The 15,596-nt window shown below is 43.7% G+C and overlaps 2 protein-coding genes across 2 annotated transcripts; both read right to left on the reverse strand.

The window, feature by feature from the left end:
- Positions 1–885: 885 nt before the first annotated feature.
- Positions 886–3,086, reverse strand: LOC144386229 (zinc-binding protein A33-like). Its single transcript, XM_078086228.1, is given in 1 exon segment — positions 886–3,086. A coding segment is annotated over 1 exon segment (1,428 nt). The 3' UTR covers positions 886–1,658.
- LOC144386228 (zinc-binding protein A33-like) lies at positions 886–12,485 on the reverse strand. The gene has a single exon (XM_078086227.1). It carries the CDS (start codon positions 12,337–12,339, stop codon positions 10,912–10,914), a length of 1,428 nt encoding a protein of 475 aa, XP_077942353.1. The 5' UTR covers positions 12,340–12,485; the 3' UTR covers positions 886–10,911.
- Positions 12,486–15,596: the final 3,111 nt, after the last annotated feature.

The raw sequence follows: 15,596 nt of genomic DNA on the forward strand, positions 1-15,596 counted from the left end.
CTTTGTTTTTCCACTTATCTTTTTATACACAATATTTAGATTTCTCACTTGAAACTTCCTGTTTTATATCTTGACCTACATTTTTATGAAGAAAAGTAGTTCTGCGATAAAAACGACTATTTACAAAAGGCCTTTAACTTTTACAAACAATCATATTTCCCAATTCTGTATAATTTGGAATCCTTTTAAATTTAACGATGTGTCATGGTCAATCTTGAAAAAAAAGAATTTTTAGATACTTGGTTCCAACAGCAGCGCTACAAACATATGATGACCGTAATGCACTCCTAAAAATTAAACCACCCAACAGGATACAAAGCAGTTTAAAAGAACACAAGCGTCAACATCTATGACAGTAAAATGCTGCACATCAATGAAGCAGAAATATTCATCCAGAAACTTCATGTATAACAGACAGGAAACATTTTACTGCACAATGAGGATCTTTCTTGAAGTACATTTTACACATGATACTTTTACATAAGTAAGGTTTAGAAGGACTTTTTCACAGTTGGGTGTGAGTACTTTTACTGCAGTAAAGGATCTGAATACTTCCTTCACTGCTGCTCTACAATATCTACAGAACGTTGATGTCAACAGACCAGATCATCGTGATATTCCTCATTACAATTATTCATTATCATTTTATTGTGTTTGTCCAGATATCAGGACGCGTGTTCTCTGAAACTGGAATAAAGTCCTTCTAGTTAAAGACTGATGATCTTTTCTTCATCAGGAATAGACACTAATATGTAGCTGCAGCTCACCAGTGTTGGTGCACAGTGTCCTTCACCTCTTGTACGTACTTCTACATCTCATCAACCAACACAAACCCAGAATTAAACAATGAGAGGAACACAGGATGAGGAATGGAACAGAAATGTGTGAATGAGAATAAAGTATTTTATTTAGTAGAACTCTGGAAATACAACATCTGAATTGAATTTAAGATTATACAGTTAAACAAAAACAGGCCAGTGATTTGTGTATTTGATTTCAGAGATAGTAAGATAAGAAATAAATCAAATAAGCATCAATCAAGAGGTGGATTCACGTGTGATTGTCTCCTAGATTGAACCCTGAGATGGATAGAAATGTTCTGAAGGATCAGACATTTTCTTCCAGACACTGAACAGAGGTCAGATTGTGATGGAAACAGTCTGCAACCAAAATGTGTACTTTGTCTCCACCTTGTTGGACTAAAAATGATGAAATTATACCTCTACAATAATTGTATATTTGGAAATGTTTAACATTTCTTCAGGATATGAATAAAACATTATTCTGCATAGTTGTCAATAAACACTTTAATGTGCAAATTAAACGAACCATTTATTCATGAAACAGAACAGTTTAGAAGCTTTATGTGGTGACGTGATTATAAACTAAAGCCTTTAAAGGAAACTTAACGTTATTGCTCTTTAGAAAAAAGTATTTATACATTTCAAAATAAAAAATCACAGTAAATCTACTCGTACTTGAAGGATATTTACACCAAAAACACTATTTAGAACATTATCCCTCACACACATAGTTCTGCTTATTTATGCTTTAGTTTCTTTCTTTAATTTGAAAATATTTAAAGAACACAACAAGAACAAAGTAACTATAATAAACATGCTGATGAATCACTTTGACTTCACCACCTTCACTGAACATCACAGAGAAACATCAGTTTGACAGATTTTGATATCAGCAGTTTTAGCGTCACCAGACTCTCCAACACTAAAATATGGGAAGAGTTTCTCAGTGAAAGTGTCTCTGTGAGTGCAGATGGGAGTCGTGTCTTCAGGGTCGTAGAAGGACACGTCCCCCCTGTCGTAGTTCAGCTGGACTCTGATCCTCTGGAGACTCTTCTTCACTCTGACAGTCTGACCAGCTCCATTAGTGTATTTTCCACTGCGATGAACTAAACACCAGACTCCATCACCTGGTGAAGCACCTCTCTCTCCCTTCCTGTCAACTGACTCTTTAACCAAACCTACAAGCCAGTTAGGATGGTCTCCCACCTCCACCTCCCAGCTGTGTTTCCCTGAGCTGAAGCCCTCAGAGCCCAGAACATTTGCATACCAGGTGAATCTCTCTGGATTATCAGGAAGCTGCTGGTCTGTGTCTCCACATCTCACACTGGTCAGATCATCAGACAGAGAGAGGGTGTAGGCTGCAGTGTTTGGGTCCAGAATGACAGGACTGAAGTGGACCAGGTCCTTCATCTTCTCCCAGACTCTGAAGGATAGGTTGCCCAGGTGTTTGGCCACATCTATCAGAGCTCCTGAGACCAGCTGTGGATCTGTCAGTGAGCTCTGGACTCTGGCTCTGGTCTGAGTGGCTTTATAACTGCTGAGGAACGACACCTTGTCTTTCTGCAGGTCTTCTTCAACAGCAGAGATGCTGTCTGACAGAGAGGAGATCTGCTCCTCAATCATCTTCATCTCTCTGCTGATGGTCTTCCCCTTCTGCTCCTCTTCCTCCCTCAGAGCTGCCAGTCTGGACTCCTCTTCCTCTCTCAGGAACTGGTGGAGCTTGTTGAACTCTGCTCTGATCCTCCTCTCTGTGGACACCAGCTGCTACTTGGAGAGTTCAATCACTTCATTGTACGTTTCCTCCACTTCTTCGTATATGTCCTTCTTGTCCTCCAGAGACTCCAAGTCAGATCTCAGCTGGTCCTTCAGGTTCCTGACTGCTTGTTCTAGAGGAACCACCTTGTGACTCTGGTGGAGAGAGAACTCACAGACAGGACACACAGCTTTCTGCTCGTCCTCACAGAACCAATAAGGGACTTCTGGATGTTCTTCACACACCACCTCCTCTTTCTCCTTCTCTGGTTCCGTCTGAGTTGATCCATTATTCTGTCTGTCAGCAAAGGAGTCAGCGAGTCCCTTCAGTGTTAAGTTCACTGCTGGTTCATCCGTTGAGGACTTACTTTTACAGATGGGACAGTTCTTGTTTCCATCTTGTTCCCAGAATTGCTGCAGGCAGCTTGAACAGAAGCTGTGGCCGCAGCTCAGAGACACGGGATCTCTGAAGGTCTCTGAACAAACATGGCAGCTCAGGTAACTTTCAACAACAGCGATTTTTTCAGCCATTTGCTCTGAATGATCAAATCTGACTCTGAATTACAGATCTCGATGGTTGTGATCTTGTTTAGTAGAGATTTCTCACCCTGTGATGCGTCTCTGTTCTCCGATCAGCAACGAGGAAATAAATCAGCTTTAAGTTTCACTTTCCCTCCTTTTATTGTGTAAGCAGCTGACAAGCTCTTTAGTCACCAACAGGTGGTGATGTTTGATTTATACGCAGATTTTACAACAACTTTCCAATGGAGTGAAGGAGAATTGTTACTTTTAATAATGCTCATTGTTGATTGTTGTGACGACCCCTGCTGTGGAGGCAGCAGCCTTCCAGTGAGATTTGGTGATTGAAGGCACCTGGGCTGGGTGCCCTGAGATTAGAAAGCCCTGTGTTCATTCATTGATTCTGTCGCTCTCTCCTCTCTCCAGCAGACGTCCGGTGTGGTAGGGCAGCCGCCTGTTGAATCCGGTTTTCCTTTGGGTTAAATGCCCTGGACAACACCCACCATTTACACTTTGCCCTCATGCACATCCTACACTACTGATAATACTGACATTTGCATCCCCTCTGGAATGGTTATGGTTTTTCGTTTTGTGTGTTAAATAAAGAATGTTACACCTCGGAAACCAGTGTAACTCCAATCTTGTCATGGCCCAAAGAGCCAGGTCGTGACAAATGGGGGCTCGTCCAATTCTGGTCAGTGATTTGTTTGATGATCAAGTGTGTAGATTTCGTGTGACTCGTGTCTTTGTGTGGATCAGCTGTGAGCGGTTGGTGCGCGTTTGGTTTGGTGGTGATCGCCAGGTTGTCTCTGTCGCGGAAAGTTTGGGAGTCATGCTGGATTTTGAGGGTTTTGCTCTGGTTCGTTGGTATTGTAGTTCTCTGGTTCGTTGTAGTTCTTTGGTCCGTTGTAGTTGTAGCTCTGGTTCGTTGTAGCTCTTTGGTCCGTTGTCGTTGTAGCTCTGGTTCTTTGGTCCGTTGTCGTTTGTAGTTGTGGTTGTGGAAGCATTTAGATTATAGTTTTTTTTTTCTCTTTTTCGCGAAGTCGATTGCGCGTGGTCCAAAGAGAAAGTACGTGTTGCCGCCCTGATGCGCTGTGTTTGGAGTTTCCCTGTCAGGTTATAGTGGCGTCTCCCCTTTGGGTTACGTCAGTTTTTTTTTGTAGTGTTGTGGCAACGTGGTTAGTGTCAGCTGTCTATGGACGGTTGTCTCGGGAGCACGTCCGTGGGATCCTGCGTTGTGGCCTACTTGTGGGTGACTTCTCAGACCTGCTGGTTTCCAGTGCGTAATTACCCACCGCAAGCTGCATGAAGACTAGGTGAGTTTAGTAAGACTTTGGACTAGGCAGTTAGGGGGAATACTCCGCGGGGCAAGTTGCCTTCGTTTGTGTGCGTTTGGGGGGTAATACGGTGCGTTCTGTTTGGTCTATGTCTTCCTTGTCGGGTTTTTTTGATGCGCCCTCTGAGGTGTTCATTAATGGCTGTACTAATGAACAGTTGCTCCAGATAGCCGAGCATTATACAATCGATGTGACTAATATCAAACTTAAGGCTGAGGTGAAAGCTGTTGTTCTGTCCGCTTTAGTGGAAAGTGGTGTTTTGAGGACCGAGGAGTATTTGTCGGACGTGGCAGCTGTGGCAACACCTGTGCCTGCACCCATGTCGGGGCTGACTTTTGAGCAGCAGAAGGAGCTGCTGATGATCCGGTTAAACTTGGAAACTGAGCGGCAGATTCAAATCGAAAAGTTTCGGCAGCAAACAGAAAATGAAACTGGAATTGCAGCAGTATAAATTGAGTTTGATTTGTGACGGTAAGCTTTCACAGACTATGGCAGAGGAAGGTTTCCCGGAGTCTGTTCGTCTCGGGTTCGATGTTGGGGCTAATTTGCGTTTAATGCCCAGATTTAATGAGAAGGATCCTGATACGTTTTTCACTTTGTTTGAGCGTGTTGCAGATGCAAGAAATTGGCCGGATGCTGACAGGACCTTGATGCTTCAGTGCGTACTTACGGGTAGGGCCCAGGAAGCATATTCAGCGCTGCATGCGAGTGAGTGTATGAATTATGCCAAGGTCAAATCTGCTGTCTTGAAAGCGTATGAGTTGGTTCCTGAGGCTTACCGCCAGAAGTTCAGGAAGTGTGAGAAAAGTGGTGAACAAACTAATGTGGAATTTGCTCGTGATTTGTTGTGCCATTTCAACCGTTGGTGTTCCGCTGCATCTGTTGAGAGTTTTGATGGACTTTGTGACTTGATAGTGTTGGAACAGTTTAAAAATTCGATTCCTCCACGTATTGCAGTGTATGTAAGTGAACAGAAGGCAGCTACTGCACTTAGAGCAGCTGAGCTGGCGGACGATTTTGTGTTGACGCACAAAAGTGGTTTTGGTGAGATGTGCTCAACCAGTGATAGAGGACGTGAAGGTAACTTCCTTGGGAGCGCTCTGTTCGGGGTCCAGTCCTTAGTAGCCCGTCCCACGCATGCATTTAGAGCCACACGGGTGAGAGATGATGGTGGCAGAGAGGGCATATGTCATTACTCTCAGGGTTCGGGCCACTGGAAAGATCAGTGCCCTGTACTACAAAATAGGGATAAACGAAAGTCATATCCATCTGCTACTGCTCTGGCCTGTTCCAGTGTGGAGGGGCCAAGTCGTGTATGTGTCAGTCCAGAGAGTGATTTTGAGCCGTTCGTTGCTGATGCTCGGTACTGGGGGGGGAAACCACTAGTTGTGTATACCGATCATAACCCTTTGACATTTTTGAGTTCACTGCACTGCCCAAACCAACGTCTGATGCGGTGGACTTTGTTTCTACAAAGTCATAATTTAGACATCAGGCACATTAAAGGCAGAGACAATATAATGGCAGAAGCTTTTTCTCGCCCCTGTGGGCTAAATGGTCTGAATTGTAGTGGTCAGGGTTAATATTGTGATTAGGAAATGTAACTCCTGTCATCCTTCACTTTGTTCTCGTCTCTCTCTTAAAATGCTTCTTTTAGGTACCTGGTTGCAGAGCTGGGGCGTAGTTTCAATGTGGAGGGTGCTAAGGTAGTATGGTTTTTTTGTTGTGGTTTTTGGAGTTTGCGGTGATCCCTGTTGGGACCCCGTCTTAAGGGGGGAGGTGTGACGACCCCTGCTGTGGAGGCAGCAGCCTTCCAGTGAGATTTGGTGATTGAAGGCACCTGGGCTGGGTGCCCTGAGATTAGAAAGCCCTGTGTTCATTCATTGATTCTGTCGCTCTCTCCTCTCTCCAGCAGACGTCCGGTGTGGTAGGGCAGCCACCTGTTGAATCCGGTTTTCCTTTGGGTTAAATGCCCTGGACAACACCCACCATTTACACTTTACCCTCATGTACATCCTACACTACTGATAATACTGACATTTGCATCCCATCTGGAATGGTTATGGTTTTTCGTTGTTTTGTGTGTTAAATAAAGAATGTTACACCTCGGAAACCAGTGTAACTCCAATCTTGTCATGCCCCAAAGAGCCAGGTCGTGACAATTGTTACAAACTACTTTATAGTTTGTTTCTTGGCATAAGCCTTTACTGGAATAAAGTCCTTCTTGTAAAAGACTGATCATCTTTTGATGTTGTACATTTTAATACAAATGTTGAATGAGACCAGCCGGATAAAGTTCAAGTAGAGGTTACCTGATTACCTTTAGCTGAGCTTTGCAGTATTTAACTGTCTCATTATATTAAAACATCTTTTTTTCTGTATTGTTACCTTGAACACTATGTTGTTTGTGCCGTTTGTTCCACTTTTAAAGCAACAGAAAGCACAGGTTCTTTTAATATTTAATATTCTACATCAGGACTCACTGCTGGTCACAGGTTTACAGCGCGCAAGCTAGTAAAAGTACTTTAAACAAGAAAAACACCCTGAAGAAGACATAGAAAATATGTTTGGCGTTGCATTAAATAGACTTAGACAACAGACATTCTAAGCAGGAAGAGGCTGCACCAGCTCAGAGAAAGTCCGTCCTCTGCGATACGATCGTGATCCACCAAGTTAAACATTATTTAAGTTTTCCTTCATTCATTTCCTTCATCCTTCATTAGAGCTGAAGGTAAGAAAGTAAAGCTTGTGTAAGTACACTGATTTGTTTACATAACGTCTCAAATCAGGACAATCGTTTCTCGGAAACAAAAAGCTTAATTTAAAATGAAGGTATTATCATTATAGTTTTTGCCGTTTGTTCCACTTTCATAGCACCAGAAAGCACAGGGTTCTGATTGGCTGATAGGTGCTTGTCATTTACTTTATATCAGGACTCATCTTACACCCTGCTGGTCAAATGTTTACAACTGTGCACGAGGTGTATTAAACTGCAGGCAGTACTTTAAAAGTACCTTTAACACCCTCTAAAAAATACATTAGGATCAGGGAAGGAAAAACCATGACGCAAAGGATTTAGACTTATTTTGCTGTTCCACATGTCAAAGTGTCATCGTTTGTCCCTCAGTGTGTAAATATGTGTGAATTCTACACCACTATATAAACATCCATCTACTGTTCCTTTAATTAGGGCTGAAACTAACAAAGTAGAACTTGCTCATATATACTGATTGTTTATCTCTCAAATCATAAAAATCTATCTGTCAGAAATAAAAAGGTTAATTTTCTCACAAATAGTATAAAGGTCTTTATGAAATTCACAATGACATGAACCTGGGACGTATGAGAAGTAATAGATAAATGGCAGATGTTGAGGTTCAGAATGTCCCAGCATAAAAACCTTAGCATGACAACAATATGTGAGTGGAAAAGCCATCAGAGGTCACACCTGTCTGTGACCTTTGAACCTTCGCTCTAACAGGAGGGGAGAAGATGAGGAAATGAATATAGTTGAAACCCGGTCATCGTAATCTGTTACCACGAGGATCGTATCTCACGTGATCTGGACGTAACTCCTCCGTCAGCCTGCGTGCGACCTTTGAATAGCTCGTAGACATTGCGTGTGCATCATCTCGGCCTCCATTTCGCTTTCCTTTCTCCTTCGTTTTCAGCCAGAAACTTTAACCTGCAGAAGTCGGCGGCGATGCTACGAAAAGGGAACACGTCCGGCTCCTCGGCGCAGTTCGAGTACCTGCACGCCCTCGCAGTAATCCTCCGTAGATCCCGTGCCGAGTGGAATGCCGAGGAACGAGCGCACTGCGCCGCCTCTCAGTGACCGACGTGTGCTGCGTGGGAGAGATGAATGAGCAGCAGCACAGACTCCTCGGCTCCATGAAAAACGTGGGCTTCATCCCGGCTGCTTCGCGGCTGCGCAGGAAAGGCCAAAGCTCCGAGCAGCACGCGCAGCTTCAGTCGTCACGTTCTCAGTCAACAGAGAAGAAAACCGACCGTGCGTTTGTTCCTGTAGATAAATTATGTGGCCCAGGAACGATGAGGAACAGCCAGAGAGAAATTCATTTTGGCTCCATACAAGATTCAAGGACTCGAGATCCTGCACCTCAGTGTGTTTCCTCCTCTCTCTTCTCTTCTGTGTGGACTCTCGGTTCTATTTGTTCCGTCCTGGTTAGTTTGATCGTAATGCAACGAGCCGGTGAGGAAGAACTGAAACGTGGGATTTATGAGGTGAGGCCTCACTTGCTTCGGCTTAAAGGTTTCATCACCTCATCCAGCCTCTCGACACACTGCAGCAGAAGAGACGTTAAGGGACACGTCTGTAAAGTGGGTGAACAACATTATTATATAGTTCCCCTCATTCAGGCGTTTTAAACTGTTACTGGTCACATTGGGGCTCAACCTGTAAGCTGAGCAGTAACAAGACAACGGTTTCCAGGTGGAGAAGAGCTTCAGCGTGAGGAAGCAGCGTGACGTCTCCCTCTAGAGGCTCCGACCAGTAACACGACTACACACACCTGTTGGACTCAAGGTGCGGTTTGGCCTCGTGGTCCTAATGCCTCCAGGTTTGGTCATCCGCCATGAAGGATCCTAACAGTCGGTTCTGGAGAACCAACGTCACACACACCAGCCCGAAACAATCTGACCATTCAAACCAGCCTCAGGTTCCCTAAACACTGCGCTGTCTTTTCCTAACTCCTCAGGACTTCTCCTAACCATGTTTCCTTGACCCCGTGACGTTTTCCACAGAGGTCAAGGAAAAGTGGTTTGGAGGTCAGTAAATATGAAGGATTTCATGTTGATTCTGTAGATAAAAAACAATGAAATCCACTTATTCCAAATCTTTTAGCATATTTACAGCATGGACACATAGTTTCACTTAACAAGGATCTCTACATCTTCTTCATCTGTGAGTCTGCAGCGAGCTGCTGTTGTCATGTGATCTGAGTACCTCGTCCTGTCCGACTCGACGTGATGGAAGGAAGTGTTCTTGGAATGTGAACCATGTGTCCGATGGCAAAACACTCGTGGAAGATGAACTGAATGATGAAACATTCAGTTTCAGCAGCGCTGCGAATATATGATGAATGTATAAAAAGTGATGCATTGCTAAAAATTAATCCACCCAACAAGATAAAAAAGAGTTTAAATGAACACAAGCGTCAACATCTATGACAGTAAAATGCTGCACATCAATGAAGCAGAAATATTCATCCAGAAACTTCATGTATAACAGACAGGAAACATTTTACTGCACAATGAGGATCTTTCTTGAAGTACATTTTACACATGATACTTTTACATAAGTAAGGTTTAGAAGGACTTTTTCACAGTTGGGTGTGAGTACTTTTACTGCAGTAAAGGATCTGAATACTTCCTTCACTGCTGCTCTACAATATCTACAGAACGTTGATGTCAACAGACCAGATCATCATGATATTCCTCATTACAATTATTCATTATCATTTTATTGTGTTTGTCCAGATATCAGGACGCGTGTTCTCTGAAACTGGAATAAAGTCCTTGTAGTTAAAGACTGATGATCTTTTCTTCATCAGGAATAGACACTAATATGTAGCTGCAGCTCACCAGTGTTGGTGCACAGTGTCCTTCACCTCTCGTACGTACTTCTACATCTCATCAACCAACACAAACCCAGAATTAAACAATGAGAGGAACACAGGATGAGGAATGGAACAGAAAGGTGTGAATGAGAATAAAGTATTTTATTTAGTAGAACTCTGGAAATACAACATCTGAATTGAATTTAAGATTATACAGTTAAACAAAAACAGGCCAGTGATTTGTGTATTTGATTTCAGAGACAGTAAGATAAGAAATAAATCAAATAAGCATCAATCAAGAGGTGGATTCACGTGTGATTGTCTCCTAGATTGAACCCTGAGATGGTAAAGAAATGTTCTGAAGGATCAGACATTTTCTTCCAGACACTGAACAGAGGTCAGATTGTGATGGAAACAGTCTGCAACCAAAATGTGTACTTTGTCTCCACCTTGTTGGACTAAACATGATGAAATTATACCTCTACATTAATTGTATATTTGGAAATGTTTAACATTTCTTCAGGATATAAATAAAACATTATTCTGCATCGTTGTCAATAAACACTTTAATGTGCAAATTAAACGAACCATTTATTCATGAAACAGAACAGTTTAGAGGCTTTATGTGGTGACGTGATTATAAACTAAAGAATTTAAAAGGAACTTAACGTTATTGCTCTTTAGAAAAAAGTATTTATACATTTCAAAATAAAAAATCACAGTAAATCTATTTGTCTGTACTTGAAGGATATTGACACCAAAAACATTATTTGGAACATTATCCCTCACACACATAGTTCTGCTTATTTATGCTTTAGTTTCTTTCTTTAATTTGAAAATATTTAAAGAACACAACAAGAACAAAGTAACTATAATAAACAACTTCCAGATGAATCACTTTGACTTCACCACCTTCACTGAACATCACAGAGAAACATCAGTTTGACAGATTTTGATATCAGCAGTTTTAGCATCATCAGACTCTCCAATATAAAAATATGGGAAGAGTTTCTCAGTGAAAGTGTCTCTGTGAGTGCAGACGGGAGTTGTGTCTTCAGGGTCGTAGAAGGACACGTCCCCCCTGTCATAGTCCAGCTGGACTCTGATCCTCTGGAGACTCTTCTTCACTCTGACAGTCCGACCAGCTCCATTAATGTATTTTCCACTGTTATGACCTAAACACCAGACTGCATCTTTTGGTGAATCACCTCTCTCTCCCTGCCTGTCAACTGACTCTTTAACCAAACCTACAAACCAGTAAGGATGGTCTCCCACCTCCACCTCCCAGCTGTGTTTCCCTGAGCTGAAGCCCTCAGAGCCCAGAACTTCTGGATACTTAGTGCATCTCTCTGGATTATCAGGAAGCTGCTGGTCTGTGTCTCCACATCTCACACTGGTCAGATCATCAGACAGAGAGAGGGTGTAGGCCGCAGTGTTTGGGTCCAGAATGACAGGACTGAAGTGGACCTGGTCCTTCATCTTCTCCCAGACTCTAAAGGACAGGTTCCCCAGGTGTTTGGCCACATCTATCAGCGCTCCTGAGACCAGCTGTGGATCTGTCAGTGAGCTCTGGACTCTGGCTCTGGTCTGAGTGGCTTTATAACTGCTGAGGAACGACACCTTGTCTTTCTGCAGGACTTCTTCAACAGCAGAGATGCTGTCTGACAGAGAGGAGATCTGCTCCTCAATCATCTTCATCTCTCTGCTGATGGTCTTCCCCTTCTGCTCCTCTTCCTCCCTCAGAGCTGCCAGTCTGGACTCCTCTTCCTCTCTCAGGAACTGGTGGAGCTTGTTGAACTCTGCTCTGATCTTCCTCTCTGTGGACACCAGCTGCTCCTTGGAGAGTTGGATCACTTCATTGTATGTTTTCTCCACTTGTTGGTGTTTGTCCTTCTTGTCCTGCAGAGACTCCAAGTCAGGTCTCAGCTGGTCCTTCAGGTTCCTGACTGCTTGTTCTAGAGGAACCACCTTGTGACTCTGGTGGAGAGAGAACTCACAGACAGGACACACAGCTTTCTGCTCGTCCTCACAGAACCAATAAGGGACTTCTGGATGTTCTTCACACACCACCTCCTCTTTCTCCTTCTCTGGTTCCGTCTGAGTTGATCCATTATTCTGTCTGTCAGCAAAGGAGTCAGCGAGTCCCTTCAGTGTTAAGTTCACTGCTGGTTCATCCGTTGAGGACTTACTTTTACAGATGGGACAGTTCTTGTTTCCAGCTTGTTCCCAGAATCGCTGCAGGCAGCTTGAACAGAAACTGTGGCTGCAGCTCAGAGACACGGGATCTCTGAACGTCTCTGAACAAACATGGCAGCTCAGGAAACTTTCCAAAAGAACAGTATTTTCAGCCATTTGCTCTGAGTGATCAAATCTGACTCTGAACTACAGATCTCGATGGTTGTGATCTTGTTTAGTAGAGATTTCTCACCCTGTGATGCGTCTCTGTTCTCCGTTCAGCAACGAGGAAGCAAATCAGCTTTAAGTTTCACTTTCCCTCCTTTTATTGTGTAAGTAGCTGACAAGCTCTTTAGTCACCAACAGGTGGTGATGTTTGATTTATACGCAGATTTTACAACAACTTTCCAATGGAGTGAAGGAGAATTGTTACTTTTAATAATGCTCATTGTTGATTGTTACAAACTACTTTATAGTTTGTTTCTTGGCATAAGCCTTTACTGGAATAAAGTCCTTCTTGTAAAAGACTGATCATCTTTTGATGTTGTACATTTTAATACAAATGTTGAATGAGACCAGCCGGATAAAGTTCAAGTAGATGTTACCTGATTTCCTTTAGCTGAGCGTTGCAGTATTTAACTGTCTCATTATATTAAAACACCTTTTTTCTGTATTGTTACCTTGAACACTATGTTGTTTGTGCCGTTTGTTCCACTTTTAAAGCAACAGAAAGCACAGCTTCTTTTAATATTTAATATTCTACATCAGGACTCACTGCTGGTCACAGGTTTACAGCGCGCAAGCTAGTAAAAGTACTTTAAACAAGAAAAACACCCTGAAGAAGACATAGAAACTATGTTTGGCGTTGCATTAAATAGACTTAGACAACAGACATTCTAAGCAGGAAGAGGCTGCACCAGCTCAGAGAAAGTCCGTCCTCTGCGATACGATCGTGATCCACCAAGTTAAACATAATTTAAGTTTTCCCAAGAATATAAACGTCCATCTACTATTCCTTTCATTAGAGCTGAAGGTAAGAAAGTAAAGCTTGTGTAAGTATACTGATTTGTGTACATAACGTCTCAAATCCTTCTACCAATCCAAAATCGAATCCTCATTCTCTAACCCCAAAAAACTCTTCTCGATCTTCTCCAATCTCCTCGAACCCCCTACCCCTCCTCCCCCCTCCACCCTTCTTCCGGGAGACTTTGTCAACTACTTCGCCAAGAAAATAGCTGACATACGCTCCTCCTTCTCAAACCCACCTCCTACTTCTCGCGTCCCACCGACCTCACCTCTTTCGCCCTCACTTTCCTCTTTCACCGCCCTCTCTCCTAACCAAATTCTTACCCTAGTAACCTCTGCCCGTCCGACCACCTGCCCTCTTGACCCCATTCCATCACATCTTCTACAATCTATTGCACCTGACCTTCTTCCGTTCCTCACCTGTCTCATCAACAACGCTCTGATATCTGGCTGTTTTCCCAATTCTCTGAAGGAGGCAAGAGTCAACCCTCTCCTGAAGAAACCCACCCTCAACCCTTCTGAAGAAAACAACTACAGACCGGTCTCTCTTCTTCCCTTTTTGTCCAAAACCCTTGAACGTGCTATCTTTAATCAACTCTCCTCTTATCTCCACTGTAACAACCTCCTTGACCCCCACCAGTCAGGTTTCAAGGCAGGCCACTCTACAGAGACTGCTCTCCTTGCTGTCTCTGAGCAACTCCACACTGCTAGAGCCGCCTCTCTCTCCTCTGTCCTCATCCTTCTGGACCTTTCTGCTGCATTTGACACGGTCAACCTCTCTGCTGCATTTGACACGGTCAACCACCAGATCCTTATTTCCTCCCTTCAGGAACTTGGTGTCACAGGCTCTGCTCTCTCCCTTCTCTCGTCCTACCTCGATGGTCGCACCTACCGGGTAACCTGGCGAGGATCTGTGTCGGAACCTTGTCCTCTTACTACTGGAGTTCCTCAGGGTTCCGTGCTGGGTCCCCTCCTGTTTTCGCTTTACACAAACTCTCTTGGCGCTGTCATTCGCTCGCATGGCTTCTCTTACCACAGCTATGCCGATGACACCCAACTAATTCTCTCCTTTCCTCACTCGGACACCCAGGTGGCGGCTCGGATCTCTGCCTGTCTAACTGACATCTCTCAGTGGATGTCCGCCCACCATCTGAAAATCAACCCCGACAAGACTGAACTACTTCTCTTTCCCGGAAAAGATTCGCTTACCCAGGACCTGACAGTCAACTTTGGGAACTCCGTACTAACGCCCACCTCGACCGCTAAGAACCTCGGCGTCACACTCGACAGCCAACTCTCCCTGACTCCCAACATCACGCGACAACGCGATCCTGTAGATACACGCTCTACAATATCAGGAGAATACGTCCCCTTCTCACTCAGAAGGCAGCGCAGGTACTGATTCAGGCTCTTGTCATCTCCCGCCTGGACTACTGCAACTCCCTCCTGGCTGGTCTCCCTGCCACCGCCATTCGACCTCTGCAGCTCATTCAGAATGCAGCAGCTCGACTGGTCTTCAACCTTCCGAAATTCTCCCACACTACTCCACTCCTCCGCTCTCTTCACTGGCTACCGGTGGCTGCCCGCATCCAGTTCAAAACATTGGTGCTCACGTACCATGCTGTGAATGGATCGGGTCCAGCTTACATCCAGGACATGGTCAAACCCTACATCCCAACCCGCACTCTCCGCTCTGCATCTGCTAAACTACTCGTCCCTCCCTCACTGAGAGCAAAACACTCGACTAGGTCTCGACTCTTCGCTGTCCTTGCGCCGAAATGGTGGAACGAGCTCTCTGAAGACACCAGGACCGCAGAAAGCCTTCACATCTTCCGCCGCAAACTAAAGACACACCTCTTCAGACTCTACCTCGACTAAAGACTAACAAATTGTAGCACTTAAATTGTACTTGTAACGTCACTCATCTATAGCAAATTGTAAATTGGCTTATTTGAGGAAATTGCACTTTCTTGTTTCTTGTTCTCCTGAGTTTGTACCCTATGGTTGAATGCACTTATTGTACGTCGCTTTGGATAAAAGCGTCAGCTAAATGACATGTAATGTAATGTAATGTAAATCACAACAATCGTTTCTCGGAAACAAAAAGCTTAATTTTCTTACAAACGCTAAATAGTTTTTATCAAATTGAGAGTGACATGAACCCGGGTTGTAGCACATGAGAAGTAATAGATAAATGGCAGATTTCGGGTTCAGTTCCTCCCAACATAAAAAGCCAAACATTTGCGTGATAACAATTTGTGACTGGAAAAAACATCAGTTCCCACCTGTCGGTGACCTTTGAACCTTTCAAAAACCGACATCACTACCGTGAAATGATCACCTTTGGCTTTAGGCAACAAAACCACTTATGTTACGTTCATAAAGAAACAAAATAATATATCTGTGAT

The sequence above is a fragment of the Gasterosteus aculeatus genome, chromosome 13 (assembly GCF_964276395.1).
Source record: "Gasterosteus aculeatus chromosome 13, fGasAcu3.hap1.1, whole genome shotgun sequence".
NCBI classification, from domain to species: Eukaryota; Metazoa; Chordata; class Actinopteri; order Perciformes; family Gasterosteidae; genus Gasterosteus; species Gasterosteus aculeatus.

Bases quoted from the DNA above. Each gene is read 5' to 3' on its own strand.
- LOC144386228 (XM_078086227.1), bottom strand. From the start codon at position 12,339: ATGGCTGAAAATACTGTTCTTTTGGAAAGTTTCCTGAGCTGCCATGTT.